Consider the following 27,356-nt stretch of genomic DNA (forward strand, 5'->3'; position numbering starts at 1 on the left):
AACATTTATTGCATTAATCCAAATATAATCCAAAATCCATAACAAAGTATGACCCAATGTTTGATTAATGGAGTATGACTGATGCTTACTGGATGCTTTTTCGATGACCTACCAAATTAACTAATCAACCACAATCCTAGAAAAACCTATTTAGTTCATCATATTCTCAACGAACATATCCACAAGAAAAAAACCATGAATACAGCAAAAAAAAGGTGAAAGACGAACAAATCCAAAGAGAGAAATAAATTTCTGCAGCTTTTTGAGCCTTGATCTTCTTTTCTTTCTCTTCATTTCTTCTTTTGTTTATGGTTCTTTTTCCTCTAAATAGTTGCTTTTACCTCCTTCTCCTTTTTCAGCTTAAAAGGTTCTATTTATATCACATATTCAAAAGCCTGAATTTAAAAAAAAATGAAGTTGCAAAAAATGGAATTTCTCATGCTGGTGTTGTGGCAGCAAGGGACTGGCACCTTATGCCTTCCAACATTTGTGCTATCCTTACTACAATTCAGTCACTTCCCACACGATTTTGACCATGATGATTAGAACTGAGTGAAGTGATAAACATGAAAATTATAGCCTCTCCTCTTAGTTTTCTAGTGGTCCAAAAATTACTATGATTAGACATTTGTAGCTTGAGTTTTACTCAAAATACTGCAGCATGTTTAGGAGACACTTTAAGCCTTTTTGCATAGTTCATCATCCATTGAGCTCTCTTGCATATAAAAACCTTCAATAACAATAGGATCAAGTCAATGATGGCTCAATTTGGGATTTTTTTTATCATGGAATTAAAATAATTAAACATGCAAGAAACTTATTAATTGAAAGTATGAAAACTACCTAAATGCAACTTAAAAACACAAGAACTTAGTTCAATTTATGCCCAAAAATAGTGCAAGATAACTCAATATAATAGAGTTATCAACTTTTCACTTTGTGAACCTATTTCGTACTTATTTGATGAATTGCAAAATGCCTTTGAAGAACTAGCTTGTGAATTTGAGAAAATGAATTTAAAATACAACAAAATTATTTGACAATTTAGTGTTGAAAATGAATTTTTGTTGAAGGAAAAAAATGATTCCGAAAAGGAAATGAAAAATTGAAAATTGATTTTGAAGTTTCCAAAGGAAAATTGATGTTTTAGAAAAGAAAAATTTAAATGTGAAAATGAAACTTGAAGATTTGGCAAATAAAAATAGAAAAGTTTTCATGAATTCCTCATTTTCAAAGATAACCAAATGCAATTATTGTAAATTTCATGGTTATAATTCATTTGCTTGTCCTATTAGAAAACATCAATCTTATAGGATTAGACAAGTGAACTTTGTGTGATGACACTAATTCTCAAGGATCTAGAGCAATTTGGATATCAAAAATCAAGTGAAAAGTGTGTAGGTGCGCTAGTGCAAAGCGAAACAATTTCTTGAAGATTAGATGCTCTTTAGTCACATACAATGGAAAATAAGTGATTTATATCCCAAAAGTTATTTATTTGTCAAATGTGAAAGTTTGGTTGCTTTTTCTTGTTTCTTTGATTTTTAATTAGTTTAGCTTGATAGTGAAAAATAATTTGATATATGTGTGTATATTGCATATTTTCCTCATATTTTATGAAATTGATTTTATATATTTTTTAAAAAATAATTTTTTTTAATCTTAAGCATAAAAGGTTTGATGTTGATGGTATGATGGCAATACGAGTTTACTTGTTTGATTTGTATTTTTATCTACTCTAGTAGTCTGAAAATGAAAAATTGAGTTTGAAGAGTTGATTTTATGATTTCCTTGTGCTCGGGATTAAGCAGCCACTTGAACAACTTTACTTTGTCATTTGAGGTGTGTGTAAATAGTTTAAGATGATTAAAAATGAATTTGATAAGTTTTGATTACTTGAATTGGTACTTTTCAAGCAAAAATAAACTCATAAGTGAGTAATGTTTGCCATCACTGAGTTTACAATGATATATAATTTAAACAAATTTGTTTTATAATGAAAATATTTATTGATTTGTTTTTATTGGATGTGCATGCTTGTTTAAAAAAAATTGAATGATAAAAAGGGCGTTTTTGGTTGGTGGGCAAAATGGGAGAAAAGGAGAAAAAGGAACAAAGAAAAAAGAAAAAACAAAGAAAAAAATGTAAAAGCCTACACCTCAAAATTTTAAATGATGAGTGGTGTGATGATCAAAGACAATTATAGTTGCATGTTGTGGATTTCTTTCAAAGTTTATATTCTAAAGAAGGCAATGTTCTCCCACCATATCCTATCCGGAACAAATTTCCCATTTTACCTCTGGAAGCTCATGAATTTATTAGACATCCGGTTGACATGGAGGAAGTTAGAGAAGCGTTGTTTGAGATGAAACCCCTTAAAGCACCAGGTTTGGATGGTTTTCCCGCCTTATTCTTTCAATCACAGTGGAAAGTGGTGGGACAAAAACTAATGGAATATATACAAGATGTTTTCAATGGTGTAGAGATTGGTCAAAGTATGTGTAATTCCTTGATTGTTTTGATACCCAAAACTGGGGCTCCTGAACATATCTCACAGTTCAGACCTATTAGCTTATTACTAGTCACTTTCAAAGTCTTGATGAAGGTGGTAGCCAACAGATTAAAACCGTATATGAGCTTATTAATAAAGGATACGCAAACTAGCTTTATTCTCGGGAGACATATCATCGACAATATAATTATTGCTCAGGAGGCAATGCACTCTTTTCGAAAAAAAAAAAAAAAAGGCAAAGGGGTTGGATGATGATTAAGATTGATTTAGAGAAGGCCTACGATATACTGAGGTGGGAATTCATCCATGATTCACTCGTGGAAGCTAGAATCCCAAATACTATTATTGATATTCTCATTAGGAGTTGGAACAATGGTAGCTCTCAAATATTATGGAATGAGAGGCACTTGGAGAAATTCTCCATTTCGAGAGGAGTGCGACAAAGAGATCCATTAGCCCCTTATCTGTTTATGCTGTGCATAGAACGATTCGTTCATGGTATCAGACAAGCTGTCGATCAGAAATTGTGGAAATCGATTAGTTTGAGCAAACAGGGACCAGTCTTATCTCATTTATTTTTTTGCTAACAACCTCATACTTTTTGCAAAAGCCTCAGAAGATCAGATAGAGGTAATAAAAGACGTTTTGGACGACTTTTGTGCCTGTTCAGGAGCAAAGGTGAGCATTACAAAATCAACTTTCTTTTGTTCACAGAATGTATCCAGAGAGGTAATTAATCAATTGATGGCTTGTTCTGGCTTTTCTTATGCTGAAAATGTGGGCAATTATCTTGAAGTTCCTTTATTGAAAGGCAAAAAAAGTGTTAACATCTATAAGTATCTTGTTGATAAAGTTAAAAGCAAACTGAGTGGATGGAAGGCATCATCCCTATCTTATGCAGGACGTTTAACTCTTGTCAAATCAGTAATTTCAAGTATTCCATTATACACAATGCAGACAATTTCTATTCCATTAAATATTTGTAAAAAGATAGAGTGTTTGTGTAGAAATTTTTTGTGACATGGTGAAAGTCAAGACAAGAAGGCAAACTTGTTGAGGTGGAATACACTTTGTAAACCTAAGTCACAAAGAGGGATGGGCATCCGAAGACTATCTTTGATGAACGACACTTTTATTCTAAAACTATGTTGGGGACTACTTTTTAAATTTGATGCACTTTGGGTAAGGGTTCTTGTGAACAAATATAATTTTAACAGAGCAGAGTATTCAAAAAATCCTATGCGTTGTGGGTGTTCAAATGTATGGAGATCAATGAGTAGGTTATGGGGTGAATTCACCAAACATGTGAGATGGTCAATTGGGGATGGCGCTCTAGTTAATTTCTAGACATATATTTAAGTGGGTGAAAGGCCATTGATTAATGTTGTAGCAGATATGGGTTTCATGTTAAATTCAAGAGCACGGGTAAAGGATTATATTATGCCTAATGGAGATTGGGATAAGGATAGGTTAACAGTTTCTCTACCAATTGAAGTGGTGAATCAAATCCTTTGCATTATCCCTCCCACCTTATTAGCCTCGCCAAATATGCCTTATTGGGCTCTTTCTCCTTCTAGGTATTTTACTATTTCCTCAACATATGAGCAATTAGGGAGTTCTGCCTATTCTAGTCAAGTAGAGAACAAAAAAATGTGGTACTTGGCTTGGGATTGGAAAGGTCCCCATAGAATTTGTCTCTTTCTATTCCTCTGTTTGCACAAGCGCATCTTGACAAATGCAGAAAGAGTTAGACGCAGGATTTCATCAGATGCGTTATGTCCCCACTATCATGGAGTAGAGGAAACATGTCTGCACGTGCTTAGAGATTGCCCTGTAGCAGAGGCTCTGTGGAGCTGTATATTGCCTCATAATAGTATTAATCAATTTTTTCAAGCACCATTGATTGATTGGCTGTCTACGAACCTTAGTTTTAAGTATCTTAGTACCTTTGATGACCCTTGGAATATTGTTTTTGGAATAGCTTGTTGGTATATTTGGAAATGGCAAAACTTGTTTATATTTGAAGGTCGCGAACTCCCCATTGAAGGCTAGCTGAGTATAATCAAAAGCATGGTTGTGGATACTCATAGCACATGGACAACTATTCCTTTGATAAGTGAGGGTATGAGGCGACAAGAGGAGATCCTAGTGGGATGGACACCACCACTAGAAGAATGGATAGCAATGAATTCGGATGGGGCGTACAAGAGTGCAGCAAGGACTGCTTCTGCAGGAGTGGTCTTGAGAGACACACATGGTACTTGGATAGTGGGATATGCCTGCAAGTTAGTTACAAGTTCAGCCTATCGTGCGGAGTTGTGGGGGGTTTGCGAAGGCCTCCAGTTGGCTTGGGAGCGAGGCTTCCGCAAAGTTAAATTACAAATTGATAACAAGGCAGTGGTTCAAGCGATCAACTTTTCTTCTGCTCATCCTTGCTCTAATCTAGACTTAATTAGAGCAATTGAAGGCTTGTTAAGTAGGCATTGAGAGGTTAGTATAAGTCATATATATAGGGAAGGGAACAAAATTGCTGATTTTATGGCTAATCTAGGATTTGAGTTAAACTCTGATAGTAGTTTGTACGATTCTCCACCAGAAACAGTTTCCTCTCTACTCTTGAATGATATGTTGGGAGTTTGTACTCCACGTTTAATCAATCAATAAATTTCTTTTTCAAAAAAAATATATTTATTGACTTGTTTTTATTGGATGTGCATGCTTGTTTAAAAAAAAATTGAATGATAAAAAAGGCATTTTTGGTTGGTGGGCAAAATGGGAGGAAAGGAGAAAAAGGAACAAAGAAAAAAGAAAAAAGAAATAACAAAGAAAAAAAATGAAAAAGCCGAGAGAAATGAAATAAAAAATTTCACATAATTCAATATTAGCATTTATTAGCTCACACGTGTTCCTCACTTGTCGGTAGCTGACACTAAACATAAAAAAAAAAAAAACTATATTCATTATAACATTGAATTTATAAGAATTATAAAATAACTTTTTAAACTAAAAAAAATAAATGATATGTATCTCAAGGTTTGAGAATAAAAAAAAGTAATTTCCTTTTTCAATAATAAAACTTGGCATGTATAAAAAAAGGTAATAAAACTTGGCACAAATGAACAACAATAATAAAGGGAAAAAAGATCAAATTTACCCATATACTATATTGAGGGTCCATATTTATCATTCTGGTTTTTTAAAGTGAAACTCTAGTCACAGATGGATTCAAATAGAATATTTGGTCAAAATTTTTTTTTTTTTGCTATGTCATTTTCATATTGGAAAAATTTTTAATTAATTATGTGTAGTAAAATTGATAAATATGGAACCCAATCCAAAAGCGTGATAAGTTTGACTTTTTTTTATTCCTAATAAAAAGAAGGCCTAAACAAGACATATTTAGAGAGTGGAAAAATGTAAGCCCAACAGAAACGGCCCAAATCTAAATTCAACACCGAATGGCGGTCAACAAAGAGGAGATTACTCCCAACGTCGGAATCCAGTTTTCCACAAATCGGAGGGCTGTCAATTGGCATCCAGCTAATAGATCATAAAATAAATGGTATTAGTATTTTAAAGGAGTATTATGCTTGGTACACGTAAGAGCGGAATATGTGCGGCTTCGCCAGTCTTCCACAGATCTACTGGCTCACAACACAACAAGACTCTTCCTTTTAAGTCCCCTCGCTTCTGCCCCGGAGTCCACGCTTTCTTTCTTGTTCACACCTTATTCCTCTCTTTGCCTCAACCGAAGGTAATTTTTCTTTCTCATTCTCTCTATTATTTCTCTTTTCTTTTTGGGTTACCCTGATTTTCTTTTAATTGGTTGATTGATTTATCTATTGTGTGAATTTTCCAGGGCTTAATCTTCGCTAATCGTTGTGTGGTTTCCGAGATTCGACAATGACTCATATCCTTTAATTTGTTTGATTAATGGAAAATTCGTGAATTTTTTGGTTTTAATTGTTAATATAAATTAAGGTGTTGCTATTTTTGTTAATTCTTTAACTTAGGCTAACGCGGTAACCAGAGAGAACGAGATCGAGAAAGGGCTCAAGCCAGAACAGGCAACAAAGGCAAGAGTGTCAAGGACGATGGGCTAACCCCCGAACAACGCCGTGAACGGTTTCCTTCTTTCTCTTTTTCTTTTAATTTTCTTAATTTTGTAAAATTCGGTTTGATGTTGTTCTGATTTTGGGAATTGTGTCCTCTTTTTTTATGGGCAGAGATGCAAAGGCCTTGCAAGAAAAGGCTGCAAAGAAGGGGGCGCAGGCAGCGGCCGGAGGGAACAATGCGGGCGCTGGTGCAGGAAGTAAAACCAAGAAATAATAATGTAATGCTGGGTGAAATGATTTAGGGTGGAGGGTAAAGATAGTGTTATATACGTTGATTGGGGAATCAGATCTTTGGGTTTCTTTTTTGGTTTTCAGAGTCTCTGTCTATGTCGTTTTAAGGTTTAACAAACTCTTGGTGTGTTTGTTTAATTGGCATTGATGTCGACTCTTAAATTTTCTATCTGATTGGGAATGGAATTGATTTTCTATGTAGCATTCTGCAATTGATGCTTTCTTTAACTGTAATTATTGATTCCCCGTTAATAAAACTCCTTTCGTTTTTTGATCATCTTGTTCATTTGACTTTTTTCCCTTTTATTGCGTAGTGCTTTTATGAATTTGTTTAGGGATGCTTTGGGCATTGAGGCTGGGGTTTACTTTTACAGTTGTTTGCTTACTATGAGATAGCGTACTTTGGTTAAATGATGGATAAAATCTTTGAAATTTCCTCAGGATTATGATTCATAAACTGTTTTTTTGTGAGAGCGACATGATTAATGTTATTGGTGAGTAAAACTTGTGTATTTGGATACCTTTTCCTCCCTTCTTGAAACAGATTGATCTGTGATAAAAGTTCCAATTTTTATAAGGATTGAATATCTGATAGTTGAAAATCAAATGCAAGTGTTGGAATCTAGTTTACTACATATATGGCCTGCATCTTCTCCTGATAATTGAAACATATATCCTTTTGTTGTTATGATCAGGATGGTTGGGATTCCATATTAAGTATCACCTTGATCAAGAGTAAGCTGAGGCTGAGCATTGGTCATAAACTGTGAGATTGATGAGAATTAAATATCTGTATCACCAATATCCATCTGTGGCCAATTCAGTAGGTTCTTTGGACCCGTTTTAGTTGTGAACTGTTTGCATCGTACAAATGAGGATTTATAACCATGACAGGCTGTGTTTCTCAAGCATTTACTGCCTTTGGTCTTCATTATTGTATTCTTCAATGTTGATATCCTACAAGTAAGAAAATGGTGATCTTTAAAATGGAGCATTTCAATTTTTTGTACCAACTTTTTAAATGTTATAGTAAGAAGGATTTTGATGAATAAATTTTTTAGATTGTCACTTGAACGAATTTGTTGAACATTAATATCATTATTTTCTTAGAAATCATGAGTGAAAAAATTTTGGTTAAATATACACCCAAGTATTTAGCTCACTAGTTGATGCATAATCTCACCGCCTAAAGAGTAGAGTTTGAATCTTCTCTCTCTCAATTATAAAAAAAAAATTAGTGAAATATGTTTTGTTCTAAGTCCGAGCTAGTTGAATACTTGTATCAGAAATTCTCCGAGTCTGTTTTTCATTTCCATAAAGGATATAATTGACAACTCGAAGTTGCATATTGTATCTTTCATTTAACTATGTTTAGCAAGTGGTATTGTTCTCATATAAAGTTGTTGGAATTTTTTTCTTAGTTGACAAGTCACACTTTTGTCCGATATGTTGAGTTACAAGTTTTAATTAGATATATTCACAACTTATCTTATGAATTTTTAAAATTTCTGTAAAGTTAAAAGAAATAGCAAATATAGTTTGTTTTATAGAATGCCATAAAATAGTCATATCTCAACATATAAATAAGTAACTTGTATGGGATCGATTTTTGTGTGGATCATATAAATATTTTGTATTTGCATAATCAATTAAATTCGATTTTAATATATTTGAGTAATATAAGTCCATGTTCGTTGTTCTTTGAAGATATCGAAATATCCAATATTTTTAAGTTGGAGAAAAACTATATCTTACTAATAAATTTACAGCAAATGATATAACAGATTGTTTATTATTAACAAAATAGATTAGTGCTCTAATTACACTAAGATACGATATTTCAAGACTTAGAAGTTCTTCATCATGCTCACGAGGTCGAAAATGATCCTTTTTCACATCTAATGACTTTACAATCATTAGTGAACTTAATGAATGTGCTTTATTTATATAAAATCATTTTAACACTTTTATTATATAATTTGATTGATGGATAAAAATTTTATTTATCAAATATTCAATTTGAAAACTCAAACTAAAATTTATTTTTCCAGAGTCTATCATCTTAAATTCTTTCTTAAAATAATCTACAACTTTTGATAATTTTTTAAGAGTTTCAATAATATTTAGATCATCAATATAAACAACAATTATCACAAATTCATATCTAAATTTTTTTATAAAAACACATGGACATATAGAATCATTTTTATAGCCTTCTTTCAACAAATATTCACTAAGGCGATTATACCACATGCGTTTGAATTACTTTAATCCATAACAAAACTTGAGAGATTAGAGAATCATACTAATAACGTGCTATAAAATATAACTCAAAAGAACAATTATAAGAGAAATATAAAAGAAAGTATTTAGAGGGAGTAAGAAGATCTTATTCAAGTGTGTATTTACAAATGAAGTAAGGGGTCTATTTATAAGCTAATAACTCCTCATCTAAATAAAATTTACAACATAAAGATAATGCTAATAGTATGATTGGTTCACTAGAAGGAATAGAATGATAATAGAACAGTCATTCCAAAGGAATAGAATAGAGAAAGAATATCTATTATGTAGATTGGTTTATGAGAATAGAATAGAATAGAAATTACGATTATTACTTATTCCATTGTTTGGTAAGCAGAAATAATTTTAAGAATAGTTAAAGAATAATGAATAAATGATAAAAATACCTTTCATTAAAATTTAAAAATTTTTTAATTAAAAAAAAATACTCTTTATTAAAATTAAAGAATTTATTTTGTTAAAAGATAAAAATATTCTAAGTAATAAAATCAAAATAACTTTTACTATAATTAAATAATATTTTCATCAAAATACAAATATATTTTTATTATAATTTAATAATATTTTGTATTAGAAGATAATTAAACCTTTTATTATAATTAAATAATATTTAATATTAAAAGACAAAATATATTCTTCATTAAATTTAAATAATACTAAATGATATTCTTTATTACATTTATTATATTCAAATAATAATATTAAATAATATTCTTTATAATATTTATTATAGTTAAATAATATTAATATATTAAATAATATTTAAATATTTTTATTTCCTTTTTTTAAAAATAAAGTAAAAAATTTTGTGTCTTTGTGCTTTAGAGAGAGAGAAGAAGTGAGGAAGAGAGAGAGAAAAAATAGATTTAGTTTTTTTTATAAGGTAATTTTTTAAATTGTAAAATGGTATATTTATCTAATCAACTTTTTTTTTTTTATTCCCAACAATTTGTAATAGCCATTACCAAGAGAAGCCTTGGTAATAGCTATTTAGGCTTCTCTTGGAATGGTTATTTCGACGAATAACTATTTTATTGAACCAAATGCAGCTTTATATTAAGAATGAGAATATAAGAGAAATGACTATTCCATTCCCTCCAATCGAATTCATTTGGTCAAATATTAAAATAAAGACAATAATTGAGATAAAAAAGGTGATTAAAAAATACAAAAAGAAATTCAATGGTGTAAGCTAGAAGTCATAGACAAATTTTATTACCCTAAAAGCATAACTAGTCATAAGCTCACATCTCCCCGTAGGGCTTACCTAATCTGTGTTTTGAAATGGCTTTTGCCTTTTGCTTATTTGGCTTGAGGGATGGTGTCTCCTATACCATTGTCCATCACTGCTTTCGTGTTACTCTTCCTTCAACCTCTTTTTGCCTTCCAGATCTTTCTTTCCTTTCTTCCAACTTGGGGGAGTTGTCCGTGCTTTTCTCAAATGTTTTGAAATTCGGATGACCCAAATTCATAATTTCATTTCTAAAGTTTTATTTTTATACAAAATTCGCTTTTTATTTAAAAAATTATGGATTTCTACTTTTTGAACATAAAAATCACACATCAACTACTTTATCACATATTTGAATGTGTACAAAATCCATGTTAGATTATAACCAGTCCGAACTAATAGAGATGTATTTTTATATCCATCTACAACCTATGGGTGCATTTCTAATACTTATTATTTTAGGAACATTTGGTTTGAATTGAGGGCAGAGGCCCACCAAGATCAATATTGATCATATTTTCTTTAAATTGGGCCTTTATAAGAATTTATTAGCCCAGCCCAGCTTTCTCAGTCCCAAAAGCCACGCCAACTTCAATTCTTATTTTTCTGCTCCTTAACCACTCCATGCTGCAAACTCAAAACAGGAAAAACATAAAATCCATATGGCCTCACTCTCAAGCCACCCCCACCCATTTCCACAGGCTGTGAACCGGCGACCGGCTCAAAACCATAAACCCATACGGTTTTCACACATATCCGCGTCCAAACCCGAAGCATCTGCCTCACACAAAAATGCAGAAGAGGAAACGGGTAGCTTAACAGTGACAGAGAGAAGAAGAAAAAATAGAGGACTTGTAAATGCAGAGGAGCTGAAACAGAGGGAGGTAAGAGAGAGGAGAGACGAAGTGAACAGGAAGATAGCTTCAAGGAAGGCTATTTCCGTCGTTCTGCGAAGAGAGGCCACTAAAGCTTTGATCGAAAAGAAGAGAGGACCCAACAATTCCAAGAAGTTGCTTCCCAGGACTGTGCTTGAAGCCCTTCATGACAGAATCACTGCTTTGCGTTGGGAGTCTGCTCTCAAGGTCTGTCTTCTTATTTTATTTTATTTTTTTGTTGTTTGATTGAAATTTAGAGTTTTTACCTTGGTTTTCGTTTTTGGAGAAATGGTTTCTTTTGGAGGTTCATTATTTGGAGGGTATATTAGGTTGATGGGAAATTTATAAAGTTTGGGTTTTGGGTCTTTGATGAGTGACTAATGTACTTGCTCTTTGCTTTTGGAAGAAAAAGAAAAAAAATTGTAACTATATATAAATATATATTTTCAAGATTAAAAATTAAAAAAGATTTCTTTTTATTACTAAATACATATTTTGCTTTAATACTTATAATAACAAAAAATTTAATTTTAATCAATTATGATTTTGCATTTATTATATGGATTTTCATTTGTTATGTAGCAACTCTTGTAGAACAAGTAATTCGGCGTAATGATAAGTTTGGGTTGTCAGACTTAAAAACAATTGGTTATATAAGATGTAATCTTCTGATAGAGGCCTTAAAAATAATTCATGGCATACTACAAGTATTTACTTGTGACAATGGTTCTTGCCCTCTTGAATTTAAGAACCTATCTTGTACATTGTTGAGGTAAAGATCTGGTTCTACCATAAATGATGGTGCTTAACCAGTCCTGTAAAAGAAGTGACAGTCCAAAGAGGCTGAAGTTTTATCACAGTCCAACTCTTCCATGACCATGTCAGTAAATAGTGAGAAAAGATAAGTCAGTAGTGAGAAGGGAATTAAGGAGATAGAGTTCACTGGCAATGAAAATAGTTCTTATGAATATAAGTTTACTGTATATCGGGTACAGAAAATTACCATAATACCCTCACCTTTAACTCAATGACATGACATGTTCTTAAAAAAGTTTTTGATTTTGCACAATTATGTTAACTGGATCTTGAAATGAAAAATTCTATGATTAATGCGAGTTGAGTTTCTAGAACCCATTTTGGCATGATTAATTAATCTTGTTAATTATTATCCCACATAACTCAAAATATCTAATTGTTTAAAATCATTTATTAAATTATTAATTATATTTTAAAGTTTATAGATTTAATCAATTAACCATCTTTAAAAAGGTCAATTGTGTTTTGTTGTGTTGTACTTTTAACACTTCTTGTTTAGCTAAATTTGTTATTCATGTTATCTTGGGTAACCTGTTTAACAAATAGGACTTCTTGACATGATTATTTAATTGTGTCATGTTTTGTGTCAGCCCATACTTTAATAGTGACACTACTGTGACACAACACAATTATGACATAATTACACGAATTGCCACCTTTAATTGAGATAAGACCACCATTCTCACAGACAACGTTAGATATTGAGGTAAAATTCTAGTTCTATCATCAATGATGGTACTTAGTTGATGATTTACAAGACAAGGTGACAATGAGCAAAGCAGACATTTTACTCTAGCCTAACTCTTCAATTATTAGGTCAGTAAAAAGTGAGAATAGAGGAAGAGAGTTTACAAGCATTTTAAATTGAGTATTACAAAAACTAGCTTATCATATTAAATCATTCTTTTTACTGCAACATTTGGAGTTCCCTGTGGGAATCATGGTCATGTCTCAACTAGCTCAATTTTCTATTGCAAACATCTCTCTTCTCTCCCAAATTTTCTAACAATTAGGATAGTGAAGAGTGAGATTAAAGAGAGAGAGTAGAGAAAGAGATTCTAGTAACAGTGAAGAATTAGTCTCTCCTTATAGAAACAAGCTTACCGTTTAAGATTTTCTTTTTTACTTCAACATTATGGCACTGTTTGTGGGAACGGCCGACCATTTCCACTTGGCTCAAATTTCTCTAGAAAAGGTCTTTCTCAATTCTTGATTGTGGAAACTTTGGTGAGCTTACAATTTTGCCATTTTTTCCTTATAATTTGGTACAAAACAAAACACCTTAAAAGATCAAAATAATGGATGAAATAAAAGCATTCTCCTTAAGTATTTACTACCTACAAGTGGGAATAATAAATTATAACTGTCTTTTATTTCGAGTTACACCTAAAGAAAACCAAAAGAACACTAGATGGATGAGGAACAAATGCTTCCGAGCATCAACTACAACTCTCAAACCTTAAGAATCTTTCTACATATTATGTCATCCAGCCATAAGTTGTATAGAAAACCAACTTCTAACCTTGCTCTAACAATTCTAGAGTAAACCTTATATGAGCAGCAACATTTGCAAGTAACTTCTTGATAGAACCACCAAGTCCAATGTACCTTTACTCCCTTAGCCCGACCTATATTATCTAGGGTCGTGGAGTAGGGGGCTGATGTGGTGGGTGAAAATCACACTAAGGATATTATGGTAATTTCATACCCTATTGCGTGTGCGTGTATGATAAACTTGTTTCTGCAAGGGGCGCTTATTTTTGGCGTTTTAACTGCTACTAGACTCTATCTACTGACTCTCCTTTTACCAACTTTATCTTTAGAGAGTGGGCTTGAAGTAAAATTTTGGCCTCTATCATTGCCCTTTATCTTGTAGGGGTGTGTTTGGCACCATGGGGTGGTGTGGTGATTCCTATGGCTCCCCACCACCCTGCTCCATTGTGTGAAATGGCCCCTAGGCATTGCCTGAGTACCATAGTTAACAGTAGAACCATATCTTTACCTTGACACTTGCTTTAAACATCCAAATTTGCCATAAAGGTGAAGCCAATCTTAAGTTAGAGCTGCTCAGGTTGCTTGGGTCAAACTCTGGTAAGAGTTTGCTTCATTAGACTGCTGCTGCTTGGCTTGATGGTGGAGAAGTTCGCTTAAGAAATGAACGAGCATGCCAGTTGATATGACTGCTAAAGCATACTCGGATAGCTTGTATGAAAGAGCAATGTTTATATAATGTGAACTTAGATGGTTGCTTTAAGATGACCACCATGAGGTGAAGGGCAAATTGAGTGATAGAGTTCCTTAAGTGCCTGCAGATAATTTGCAGATGGGGATCATGCACTAACATCTGATTAAATTATGATTTTGCTTATTTATCTTTGTAAATTCTTGTTGTGTGCTATGTCAAGAAAAGAAGCGCACCTAAGTGTTTGGGGATCCAATTTAATTTTGGAATATTTTCAACTTTGAGCTCATGTTTTTCCGCATATGGTTGTCAGTGTTCTCTACTTTCTCATTGTTGTGTTTAGAACAATCTTAACTTTCTAGAGCTCATACTCCAGTGACAATACCGGGCTCATCACATGGTTTTTGCATCTTTATGTTTTCAGGTTTTTGAGCTACTACGGGAGCAGCTTTGGTACAGACCCAACTCTGCTATATATGTTAAGCTTATTGTCATGCTTGGGAAATGTAAGCAGCCTGAGAAAGCCCATGATCTCTTCCAGGCTATGATTGATGAAGGTTGTATTGTTAACCATGAAGCCTACACTGCCCTCTTGTCTGCCTACGGTAGGAGTGCTCTCTTTGACAAAGCATTTTCCCTTTTGGAGGAGATGAAAGACACTCCTAATTGTCATCCTGATGTGCAGACTTATTCAATCCTCATAAAGTCATGCCTGCAAGTTTTAGCCTTTGACAAAGTACAGGCATTGCTTTCCGACATGGCAAGTCAGGGAATCAGGCCCAACACAGTTACATACAACACCCTTATTGACGCCTACGGCAAAGCAAAAATGTATCTTGTTAATCCCTCACAAAAATTTCAGGAATGTAACATCTGGTTGCCATGATTATAATGCAACAGAGTAGTTTTAAAATCAAAACTTTTTGATGAGACATGGATCTCCATACAAAAGAAAATCGGCTTAAAATTTGTGACTATATGGAGAGATTGAAGTTCACATACTGAGAAATAACTCATCATTTTTGTTTCCTGAAAGGTTTCAAGAGATGGAAATGACGCTTGTGGAGATGCTTCGGGAGAAGGATTGTGGACCGGATGTTTGGACCATGAACTCCACAATCAGAGCCTTTGGCAGCAGTGGGCAAATTGAAACAATGGAGAAGTGTTATGAGAAGTTTCAGCGTGCTGGTATCCAGCCCAATATTAAGACCTTCAACATTCTTCTAGACTCGTATGGGAAAACTGGAAACTATGATAAGATGAGTGCTGTAATGGAATATATGCAAAAATACCATTACTCGTGGACAATTGTTACCTACAATGTAGTCATAGATGCCTTTGGAAGGGCTGGTGATTTAAAACAGATGGAGTATTTGTTTAGGCTAATGCGGTCAGAGAGAATCAAGCCTAGTTGTGTCACCCTTTGCTCTCTGGTAAGGGCTTATGGTCAAGCTGGAAAAGCTGAAAAAATTGCAGGTGTTTTGCGGTTCATTGAAAATTCAGATGTAACGTTGGACACTGTGTTTTTCAATTGTCTGGTGGATGCTTATGGTAGGATGGGGTGCTTTTCAGAGATGAAAGGGGTGCTTGAAATGATGAAGCAGAAAGGATATAAGCCTGATAAGGTCACCTATAGAACCATGATTAAGGCTTATTCAATCAGCAGGATGACTAGCCATGTAAAGGAGCTTCGAGATCTTCTTGAGTCAGCGTCAGGGACTCCTTTGGGGATGCCGAAGCCTGATTTCCGAGAATGAAGATATTACAGGTCACACATCTCTGAGATCTAATGTGTGTATTGTTCTTATGTTGTATATGCACAGCAACATTAGTGAGATGAAATATAAAAAGTATCATCATTTGCAGTTAAGTTTCTGATCTAGATGCCATTTCTACTTCAACTCACAAAAGTCTACAAACTAACTCAGTTTAAAGCCTCAACAACTCTAAGAAAGGCTCTACCATTGATAAGCCATTTCTTCTCCATCAAGACCCACATACTTAATGATCTGTGCAATTAATAGTTGGGGTTCTGCTAAATGCTGGGATCTTATTTGAGCTCTCCCTTCATCAGTTAGCACATGCATGCAAGAAGCTTGTAAGTTTATTTGTGACTGCCTTTTGCTTCACCCTAAATCTGTATCTAAGCTTTCGTCAGAATCATCAGGGTTGCCTTGGTGAGCCTCTGTCGGTCTCGCACTGCTACTTGGCTGCTGTTCTCTGATGGTGATATCACTTGCTGAGGGGGCTTCTTGCTCATCGCTGCCATCCGTGCTTTCTGTTGATTTCTTTCTCTTTTTCACTGGCACAAAACAATCTGATATTCAGAAAGGTAATGAAAGGCAACTTCTTATAACATGCTGCGAGAAAGGGTACTGAATTTTTAACATTGTATAATTGATGTGATTTAGTTATGGAAGTCATAATTTCTTCAGGTTTGTTAAGCACACAGAAAATGTAAGACCTTGAAAACTACAGGTGCTCTAGTATAGCTTCTGTATATATTGAAAAGCAAATTAACAAACAATTTTCTGTGAAAATTTCTGACGGAGGGCCAAACCAGATTTTGCATATGAATTCGGCTCAGAATCTGGGAAAGGCTTTTCCTCCTTCTGATGGAAGGATCCAACAGGGTCTCCTTGTGTTTGTGTCATTGATCCACCCATCCCTTGAAGTGAAACTGCTCCTGCAAATGAACCTGAATTACGAGCTGAAAATAAAAATATGCAGCATTAGCAACAGAATTGGCTTCATATGACAATATAGAAATAAATGAATATTCAATAACCATTTTGAATGGAAAGTGTTGAGTTAGCGCCTGATTTTGAGCCAATCCTAGAGACAACTATTTGTTACATCAATAAATGAATATAAGCCCTCAGGACTGACCAAGAAGGAAATCATTTTGCGCAACCTTTATACAGCATTGAGAATGAATATAAATGAATACAGAGGTGATGTTTAATCTGATAATAAGGGAATTTGGCTTATTTCTTTTTCCAAATAGAGTTCCTGGTTGAATCTTCTGTCATTGGTTTCTATTGAAGAAGCTTTTGAGTTCCTGGTTGAAACTTCTGTCATTTGTTTCTATTAAAGAAGCTATTGAGTTCCTGGTTGAAACTTGCGGCTTCTACACTGTCATAAGCTCCATGTAGCGTCTTTTATAGAAATCTTTGCTCTTGCTTGGAAAGAAATTAGGATTTCTATGAATTTACTTATTGTTAGGAAAGGTTCCATCCCCAAATCTTTTCATAAAGAAAATTTTGCATATTGTTTTCTGTCTACTGCTAAAGGAGTTGATTTACCTAAAAAAAAAAAGCTAGAAATTTTGCATCATGTATATATATATATATATATATATATATATATATAAACATCAATTCTTGTCTTCCTTAAGCAAGAAATTGGTTATTTCTTTAGAAATTTGAATTCATACACAGAAAGTCGGCTAATATACCAGTAGCGCTTCTCTCCCTACGAGGAATGGAAGGTCCTGGCTGTGACGTCGCAATTCCAGATGAACCAAACCGAGGAGCTGCAAAAAGAAGTTTGATGTGAGAGAAAGTCTTTCATTTCGTGACAGTTCAATGTAAAATTATTTGTTTCCAGAAAGTTGAACAAAGCAAGGGATGTGTACGAACTCTGCTGAGAACCAACAGCAACGTTTCTTTCGCTGCGCTCCAAAGCATCTTGCCTCTGCGGTTGTGCTACTCCATCTGGAAGCCACGCTTGAACAGGCAATGCTGCCGATGGGTATATATAGACATCAATTCTTATTTTCCATAAGCAAGAAATTGGGTATTTATTTAGAAATTTGAACTAATGTTCATACACAGAAAGGCAGCTAATATTCTGTCAGCTAGTAATATATCAGTAGCGCTTCTCTTTCTATGAGGAAAGGAAGGTCCTAGCTGTGACGTTGTCGCTGGCTTCTCCCTTGCAATTCCGAATGAACCAGACTTACGAGCTGCAAAAAGAACATTGCTGTGAGAGACGACTTCATTTCCTGACAGTTCAATGTAAAATTATTTGGCTCTAGAAAGTTGAACAAAGCAAGTGGTGTGTACGAACTCTGCTGAGAACCAACAACAACGTTTCTTTTTCTGAGCTGTAAAGCAATATCATGCCTTTGCGGTCGTACAACTCTAACTGGCAATGATGCAGATGGGCTTGGTGCGGCAAATAAAATTCCAGGGTGTCAGTTAAAAGTGAAAGATACGTATTTGCCAACAGAAACGAAGATTTGAGAGGAAAAATATAATTGAGATAAACATGTGGCATGACTTACGGAAAATTTCTTGCTTCGTTATGAAGGTTATTACGACGCAAGTTTGTGTGACCTGCCAGCCTCTGATGTTCTGAATCTTGAGGAGCCTGTTGTCCTGAAGTCTGCTGTTGGTGAAAGGTCTGATTTCTCGGACTTACGGAGGGTCGAGCTGGCTGATCGGGACCATGCAAGGAGTGACTTGGCAGTGATTGTTCTTGTCCGACCAAGGAAGGATTTTGTGTCGCTGCTTGCGAAGAGGAGGCTTCATCTGGTTCATTCCCTCTGCCTCCACCATCTCCTCTGCCCCTTCTTCCCCCGTCTCTACCACTTCCTCTGCCCCTTCTTCCCGCGTCTCTACCACTTCCTCTGCCCCGCTCTCCTCTGACTCCATCGTCTCCGTCCCTCCCTCCGGTGTTCATTTCTAGCGGTAATCTTGCTTGGAATAATGCTATGGTCCATTTAAAGAAACAAAAATTAGTAAAGTGGAAATGGAACAAAGGAGAGTTGGAGATTATCAAGAAATTTAAGTCTAAGATGGAAGAGCGGAGACCTTATTATATCCAAGAAAATCACAAGTGGCAATTACTCAAGAAAGATCCAAACATAAGCTAGTAATGAAAGACCGGGGAGAATATCAAGAAACAAAGTAGCAGGGCATTAAAGCAGTGCAATTGTGAGTACAAATATAGTTAGCATATTACTAACTGAAGAAACCATGTAGATTTATAGAGAAGCAGAAATTAAAAACGTTATAAAGAACTGCAGATATCAAATATACATAGTTGTTTTGGTTTAACAAGGTAAACCGAGAAAAGAAGAAGAAAAACAACCGGGAAAAGAAGAAGAAGAAAAACAACCGAGAAAAGAAGAAGAAAGACAAGAAAAAACTCTGACAATCAGAGAAACAAGTACAAGTTCACACAACAAATGAGCAATACATTTTCTTCTTCTTCTTCTTCAATATTCCTTCATGATGATGACGAAACAAGAATTAATAGAAATAAAAAGCACGTACCAAGAACAAGATTTGCACTTGCAGTTTAATCCTTGAATTCTTGAAAAATGAATTGGAGAGTTTACGAGAGTTGGTCAGTGCTTCTCCACGGCTTGCAACTTTTCGTCTCCAGGAGTTAGGATTGGACTCACCCTCATGCATAAATACATGTGATTGTTTAATTTCTGCCTGAAAATATATATGGGACCCAAATAAATTAATTGCCGTACGTTCCTGCTTTGTTGACAAGTGGCACCGTAGATTAACCTAAATCTATGACCTAATCCTGGTGGCTTGACATTTATTTTAAGTATATTAGATTATGACCCGTGCGTTGCACACGGGTCTCTTTCTATTTGTTTTTTATTTCTTTTTCTTTTATACCTTTCACGTGGTCCAAAGAGGAAGCCTCAAAAGGGCTTCTTTTTATGTATGTTATAGAATTGTCACCTAGGATCTAAGAAGTATAAATCTTTCAAACAAAATGCTTATATAAAAGGGTAGACAGAAAGTTAATTTGGGACAACTAATCTTGAAAACAATATTGAAAATTTGAAGTCTCGAAAACAAATTTGAAACAGAAATATTGAAACTTCAAAGAAAGAATATGAAAATTTGCAACTTTTATTTCAGAAAATCTTTTATAAAGAAATTCATAAACAATATTGTTGAAGATGCCTTTAACAAACAATATTGAAAATTGTTACAAAGTTTCATTAAAATTTCGAAAGTTTCTACTATCTTTTTGAATTTTGACGAAAATGCCTTACAATCTTTAAAGATGCTTTTTCAATTTCAGTCTTGTCACCCCGAGAGTCCAGTGGCTTTTTCAAAGAGTCATTTGGCTTCTAACATGCTTTTGCAAAAGATGCTTTTGAAAGTGCTTTGTTATTATTATTACTAGATTATGGCCCGTGCGTTGCACACGGGCCTCTTTCTAGTTTTTTTTTTTTTCTCTTTCTACTTCTCTTCTTCTTTTCTTTTTCTCTTTTTTCTTAGCCCTCCACGTGGTTAAAGGAGGAAGCCCCTTTGGGGCTTCCTTTTACTTATGTTATGGATATATACAAAAAAATAGTCCAATTACGACTAGAAACGGGATATAACCATTCTTGTTTTCTGCTCAAGCCTTGGATTCTACAAGTTAAAATGGCACTTGATCTCCTTCTATGCTAATTTTAATAGCAACCAATCTGCACCACTTTGATCTAAAGCATCAATGTCAAATATACTTTATATTCATAACGTTTGAATTTTTTTTTTAATTATTTAAGAAAATTTAAATAAGTCATTATATTTCTATTATGGTCAATTAAATCTATGTATTTTTATTTTAAGTTAAATAAGTTCTTATGATTAAAGATTGATTAATTGTCATTAATTAAAATATTACTTGTCATTTTATATTTACATAATATTGATGCCAAGAGCGAAAAATATTATATAGTCATGTTATTATTCCATATCAACATACCACAACATCGTTTTTTATGCTATATCTATATGTCATACTAATGCCATATAATATAAAATGATAAGTACTCTTTGATTAATAACAATTAATCAACTATTAATAATAAGTGCATATTTAAGATAAGATAAAAGTATAAGAATATGATTGATCGTAATAAAAAAATAAAGATTAATTTAAATTTTTTTAAATAATTTAGAGACATTTTGAAATTTTATGCTTTCATATGTCAACATTTGACTTTCATTAAGTTCTCCATCGTCGTGTATTTTTCCTTGTACTTCTCTTCATTTTCCTTTTTGCTTTAAAACTGAACTTCTCTTCATTTTCCTTTTTGCTTTAAAACTGAACACACGCATATTATATATATATATATATATATATTAATTTTCAATTAATTATTTATTTTACAATATGATTTGTTAAAAAAATATGTTGTTTATTTTCATTGAATGACAAAATTTGAACACATTATACGGCATAATGAAATTTAAGCATGTGGAAACAATTAGGTGTGTGTTTTGGTATCACTCTCCTTCTTTGTCAGGAATCTAGGGAGGGGCCGATGTGACTTTGGGCAACGTGGAATCGGCATTGGAGGTAGATGTAGGCCTTGTATATAGGGGTGAGCAAATTGGAACCGACCCGAACAACCGAACCGAACCGAAATGAGTTCGATTTTTTCGATTCGGTTAGTTCAGTTTTTTGGTTATAATAGTTCAGTTAGTATAATTGCTTCGGTTCGATTTCGGTTAGAAAAATGTCTAACCGAACTAGTCGAAGGGCATTTTAGACATTTTATCTAAAAAACTATTAAACCCAAATATTCCCAATCTCAGTTATCCCTTTCTGCCTTCTGGTTTTTGGCTTTCTACCATTCCCCCATGAGCCTTCCATCTCTAATCCATCTCCAGTCCATCTTCAGGCAAATCTATCCCCTAGTGAGCTGTCCATCTCCACTCTTCGCTTTCTCTTCTCCTGTCCATCTTCGAAGGCTCTCTCTCAAACTCTCACACATACACACCACAGCGATCGTCGATTTTGAAGGCTCTCTCTCTCTTAGACTTCCATCTCAATTGGTAAGCCCTATTATTCAAATTTGATTTTTTCTTTTTCAACTCAGAGTTTTTGCTTAGTCTTTCTTATTTCTCTTTTTCTTTAAATATGATTTTTTACCTTTTTTTTTATTTGGGTTAGGGTTTTTCTTCTTTTTCTTTCTTTTCTTCAAATCTGGGTTTCCTTGATTTGGGTTTAGGGTTCAATGAGGTCTGATTTATCTACCTTTTTTTTTATTGTAGGAAAGTGAAATACCCCATACTTTGATATGGTGATAAATAAAGTTGATCGAATGCAAATTGAGGTCAATTAAAATGTTTAAAAGTGATAAGAGATGAAATGAGTAGTTTAGGATAAAATATTTCGCAAGTGAAAAAATAATAATAAAATAATAATAATTTTATTGAAGGAGAATTTGTGAGATAAAAAGAAATTTGGAAGTCAAGTTAGGAATAATAAGGTATTTTGGGTACCAAGGAGACAAGATAAAATTTTTAGAATAAAATAATATTTTATTAATAAAATAATATTAAAATATTAATATTTAGCCGGATGTCGAAGTCAATCAAGAAGGAGGATCATATGGTTGATCCAAGTGGGGGAGAAGATGACAAGCCCGACTCTACAGAAATATTTGTCATGACATACATGTGGTGGATAGCATGTTTACATGCTAAGAGAGTCTTGAAAAATTTACAAAAGTCGGTATTGTACTTAGAGGTACAATAAAGTTGATTTAAGTCTCGAACTAGATCAAATAGAGAATTCACGATGAACTTAAGAATTTTAAAGTCCTAGAATGGTTTAATATGGTGATTCGGAGTTTGAGGATCAATTTGGAGTCAAACCAGAATTTTCGCTATCCAGGGGTAAAATGGTCATTTGCCACCTGGGGACAAAATGGGAATTTTTAGAAAAGATTTTTGGCCCCATTTGACTTATTGGAGTAAGATTTGAAGTTTAGAAGTGAAAAATTTTAATTTCAGTATAATTTGGAGTAAAAGGGTAAAATGACAATTTTACCATCCGGCATCGAAAATTTAATTTTTCAAAGGATTTTGATCAAATTTAATTATTTGGAGTGTGAAATGAGTATGAGGAGTGAAAATTATGCATTATGGCAAATTTTCAATTTTTGGGGTAAAAATGTAATTTTTGAAAAGTTCGGGGGCAAAAGTGTAATTTTAAAAAATTTGCTCCACCAAAACTTTGGAAAAATCTGGAAATTTTACTTAAAACTTGGATAAGTCAAAGGGAATGCATGGTGGAAAAAGTAGGACAAGTGGATGGTTAGAAAAAAAATGAATTAATAAAATATTTAAAATATGAATAAAATAATATTATTTCATTAAACAATAAAAAGGCATAAAAAAATCAGCCCACCCATTCTTCTTCTTCAACATTCGGCCAAGCAAGAAACAAGAGAGAGAAAGGAGAAAATAAAACCCTAGCTAAGAAATTTAAAGGGAAAATAGGTGGATATTCAAAAATCAAGTGAAAAAAGGTAATATTTCTTAAATTTGTCTTGTGCTTTACCTTTCCCATGCATTTTCCATCATTTTTCATGGTTGAATCATGTGATTTGAGGATGATTTCAGTTCTGGTCATATGGGTTTAGAGAGAAAGTTGTTAGATAAATTTGATTTTGAGCTATGTTAGTGTTTAGTGTTAGTTTAGCATGTTTATAAGTAAAACAACAAGAAAAATATTTATCTTCTCCATGAATTTCTCTAGGCCGAATCTAGCCAATGGTATGTGAGGATGAGGTTGACTTTATTTTAAGAGAATTGGGTGGAAAAATGATGAATTATGAGGTTGGAAATTAAATGGGAATTTTCGGTGCAATAAATTGAAATTTTTACCCACTAGGGGTAAAAGCGTAATTTATAGTCCAGACTGATAAATTGGACCAAATTCACAGTCATTGAGGTATTGTGGATATAATTGGATAATTGAAATTGAAATGGATGGAATTGGAGTCGAATTGGAGATTTTAAGACTTTACACCGTGTATAAGCGAGTTAGGTCGGACACCGCAATTAAGCGATTGTTTAAACATTTCAAATCCTATCTAGTGCATACGCATGGATAAGAGCCTGAAATAATTTATGATAAATTGACACAATTTATTGAATTTTGTGTCATAGATTATGGATAAGTGGTGAGTCAATTGTTTCGGGTAAAAGACTGCACCCGAGGGCGGAATATAGGAGTATTTCTACTCCTAATACTGTGAGTAAACTTATTATCGTCTTAATTATCTAGAGTAGTTTTATACAATTGTGTGATTTTATAAAAAATGAGTTTAAATGGTAAATTGCTATGTTTTAAGAGAAATTGTAATTTTATAAAATGATTTTATAAATTTTCTGGAAAATCGAATATTGGTTTTGAAAATAGAGTAATTGGAGACTGCTAGTTTGTGTTGCAAATTTATGGTTTTGAATTGAATGGCTTATGACAATAAATAAGCATGAATGACTAAACTGATTTTGGTGTTATAATTATTTATACTATGTATTCAGCCTTGAGAGGCTAGATTGCGATAAATTGCCATGCCATGCTAGAATGAATTTTATTGAATTGGTGGAGTATATATTAATTATTTACTGCAGAGAGGGTTCCGTGGACCAGCTTATTAGAGGGGCACGGTAAACTCCATTATATTATTACCTCGAACGGAGAGGCGCGTAGGGTATCTCCTGGGGTAAAGCTTAGGGTTCACTTCACGTCAAACCACCACGTGAAGGGGAACTCAGCCAACGCCAAGGAACAACTGTATTTTTCTTAAACTAAAATTATATTTTAAGTGTATATAAAATTTTAATAGCCTTGGCGGACTCGGTTGGATGCCCTGCGCAAGGTATCACCGAGTATGAGTTTTGGCACGAGCCAAAGTTTTAAGAAATTTATAAGCCAAGTTGATTACTCGATTTATATGGATTGATTTTATTTGGTTGAAATGAACTGAAAGGTAATGAAATTACAGTATGATGACTTATTTTAATTGTCTCAATTTACTCGGCTTTAGATACTTTAGATGGTATCTGTTTACTCACTGGGATTATAAAATCTCACCTCTTCTTCCTATACATTTTTCAGGCTCAGGACAGTTTGTAGATAGTCGAGTAGGACGAGAATTAAGCTCGGAACTGCATTATAAAAAGTAAGAGTTCACAGTTTTACATCCTCTTGGTCAATTGGAGCCCACGTGTCATTGCAGATCAAAACTTATATTTTGGTTATCTGTATTTCTATTCATACAATTTTTACTTTACTTTCATGTGCGAAAAATTATTTACGAATATTTCTATAAAAATTTATTTTATGAGAAAATAGAATATTTTATTGATTATTTTTTAATAGTACTAGTTGTTAACAATTTGCTTTCAAATGAACGTTTTAGATACTTATTTTGTTTTTAAATCATTAAATATATATTTTCTACTTACCTACTACATTTTTAGCAGGTTTTGAGATTTTTGACGAACAATTACGAAAATGCCCCTATGAGCTAGAAAATAATATTTTATTGTTCTTATTTGAAAATGACTTATGATTTTTTTTGAATGTGAGATTTAATAATTGTTGCTCACCGAAGAGATGCGGAAGTTGATGCTAAGCCTTGCAGGGTTTCGATCGGCATTCGGGGTGAAGAATGTCTGTCGAGGCCTCGCGGCGGTTGTCATGGGCTCGATGGGGAGTTCCAGGTCGTAACAATTTTAGATTGGTATCAGAGCGTGGTTTAAAGATCAGATATTTTGATTTTAAAGCTTTGGATTTTAAAGTTTTTTATTTTAAGATTGTTTTAAGAAATCCACACTGACACTGCGTGGTCCCAAGTCCAATTAAGTTAAGATAAGTTAAGTTAGGTTAGATTGAGTAGAATGCATGCATCTACATATATAAACCTACCTACTTTTGGGATACATGAATGATTAAGTAATTACTATTTGATTGCATATAGGTTTTGAGGTACACTGGTGACATACACACCATGTCTAGAAGAGGTGGTAGTCCCGATACCTCTCATAGTGATAACGAGGGATCTCTAGATTCTACGGCTAGAAGCAAATGGTACCCTGATACAGGTGATTCGGAAGGTGGTCCATCCCGAATTCCTAATAACAGAATTCATCGAAACTTAGCAGAATGGGTTCATAATAAGGAACGCTTTGAGAGTAGCCGAAATTTTGAAAGTGAGAGTAGCTCCAATATTCTAAAACTGAAATGGATTTCCTTTTGAAACAATCCAAAGAGTACCATAGAGAACATACGAAGAAGGCAATTGCAAGGGAAGATATTCGTCTTAGGAAAGGGGTGAACGTTGTACGATATTTTCCTCCCGGTTGTGAAAGAAATGCTGCACCGATAAGTGATGAGGAACGTAGGAGAATACAACAAGCCTAGATTGAAGAACAAAAGAGAAAATCTCAGGAGGAAGAGGATCCATTGATGTGCCCGGATCAAGACAATGAGGAACCTAAAGATGTTTAATACTTTAGTTGAAGTTGTATTGTCATAAATCTAGGCAAGTGTCGTTTAAGGGAAAATGTAGTAGTTACTTGTGTAAAGGAGTTAAGAGTGGCTTTTATTTTGTATGACTCGAACGGAATGTAAAATAGCAGTTTAAATAATTAGATATGTATGGGAATCTTTTAGTATAACAGAGATAAATTGGTAATATAATTATTGAGGAAAGTTATAGAAAGAACCAATAAGGTTATAAATGACATTCGAAATAGGTAACGTGATTAAGTTGATGATTGTAATTTAAGCATGAAGGGGATTATTCAGTGATGTTATGACACTATGAGGTAATAGTTAGGCCAAATATAACCCAATGAAGTTAAATTATGGAAAATGAGGAATATAAAATTTTGATTCAGTAAGGATTGTGAGAATAAAATAAGGAGGAAGCTGAGCTGTTATCGTAGTTAATTATACCGAAAGTCAATAAAATTATTGGAGTATAAGACAAAGAAGATAATTGGATAGGGATGACGATAAATTTGAGGAAAGTTGTAGATAGTAAGCAACTTATGTGTGGAGTGGTATATTTATCATGAATTTATTACACTGTATGGAAAGGATGTTTTGAGGTGGAATTTTATGAATGTTGATAAACGTCAAAAGATGACATGAGATGAAAGTATTGATCTGGCTTAGTGTGTATGACAAGAAAATAGAAGGTACCTATACTTATGGAACTCATGATATATATCTAAAAGGGAAACCACTGGTTGAGAATGATTGATGTGGTGACTTTGAATGCAAACAAATAGCTTTGATGAGAAAATTTCTA

At 33.6% G+C, this 27,356-nt stretch overlaps 3 protein-coding genes across 3 annotated transcripts; 2 read left to right on the forward strand and 1 right to left on the reverse strand.

Annotated features, from left to right (window-relative positions):
• Nucleotides 1-6,122: 6,122 nt before the first annotated feature.
• Nucleotides 6,123-7,070, forward strand: LOC18612773 (uncharacterized). Its single transcript, XM_088803172.1, has 4 exons — nucleotides 6,123-6,266; nucleotides 6,372-6,421; nucleotides 6,531-6,637; nucleotides 6,739-7,070. Exons 2-4 carry the CDS (start codon nucleotides 6,416-6,418, stop codon nucleotides 6,839-6,841), a joined length of 216 nt encoding a protein of 71 aa, XP_088659298.1. The 5' UTR covers nucleotides 6,123-6,266; nucleotides 6,372-6,415; the 3' UTR covers nucleotides 6,842-7,070.
• A 3,934-nt stretch (nucleotides 7,071-11,004) lies between these two features.
• LOC18612774 (Pentatricopeptide repeat (PPR) superfamily protein) lies at nucleotides 11,005-16,136 on the forward strand. Its single transcript, XM_007049699.3, has 3 exons — nucleotides 11,005-11,475; nucleotides 14,691-15,097; nucleotides 15,303-16,136. Exons 1-3 carry the CDS (start codon nucleotides 11,056-11,058, stop codon nucleotides 16,021-16,023), a joined length of 1,548 nt encoding a protein of 515 aa, XP_007049761.3. The 5' UTR covers nucleotides 11,005-11,055; the 3' UTR covers nucleotides 16,024-16,136.
• Nucleotides 16,137-16,285: 149 nt separating this feature from the next.
• On the reverse strand, nucleotides 16,286-19,681 carry LOC18612775 (uncharacterized). The gene is made up of 8 exons (XM_007049700.3): nucleotides 19,549-19,681; nucleotides 18,555-18,981; nucleotides 18,338-18,435; nucleotides 18,099-18,233; nucleotides 17,908-18,009; nucleotides 17,724-17,801; nucleotides 16,827-16,976; nucleotides 16,286-16,568 (listed from the first exon to the last, which is right to left on the reverse strand). The coding sequence occupies exons 2-8, from the start codon at nucleotides 18,950-18,952 to the stop codon at nucleotides 16,393-16,395; spliced, it is 1,137 nt and encodes a 378-aa protein (XP_007049762.3). The 5' UTR covers nucleotides 18,953-18,981; nucleotides 19,549-19,681; the 3' UTR covers nucleotides 16,286-16,392.
• Nucleotides 19,682-27,356: the final 7,675 nt, after the last annotated feature.

This window comes from Theobroma cacao, chromosome 1 (genome assembly GCF_053813885.1).
Source record: "Theobroma cacao isolate CCN51 chromosome 1, ASM5381388v1, whole genome shotgun sequence".
Lineage (NCBI taxonomy): Eukaryota > Viridiplantae > Streptophyta > Magnoliopsida > Malvales > Malvaceae > Theobroma > Theobroma cacao.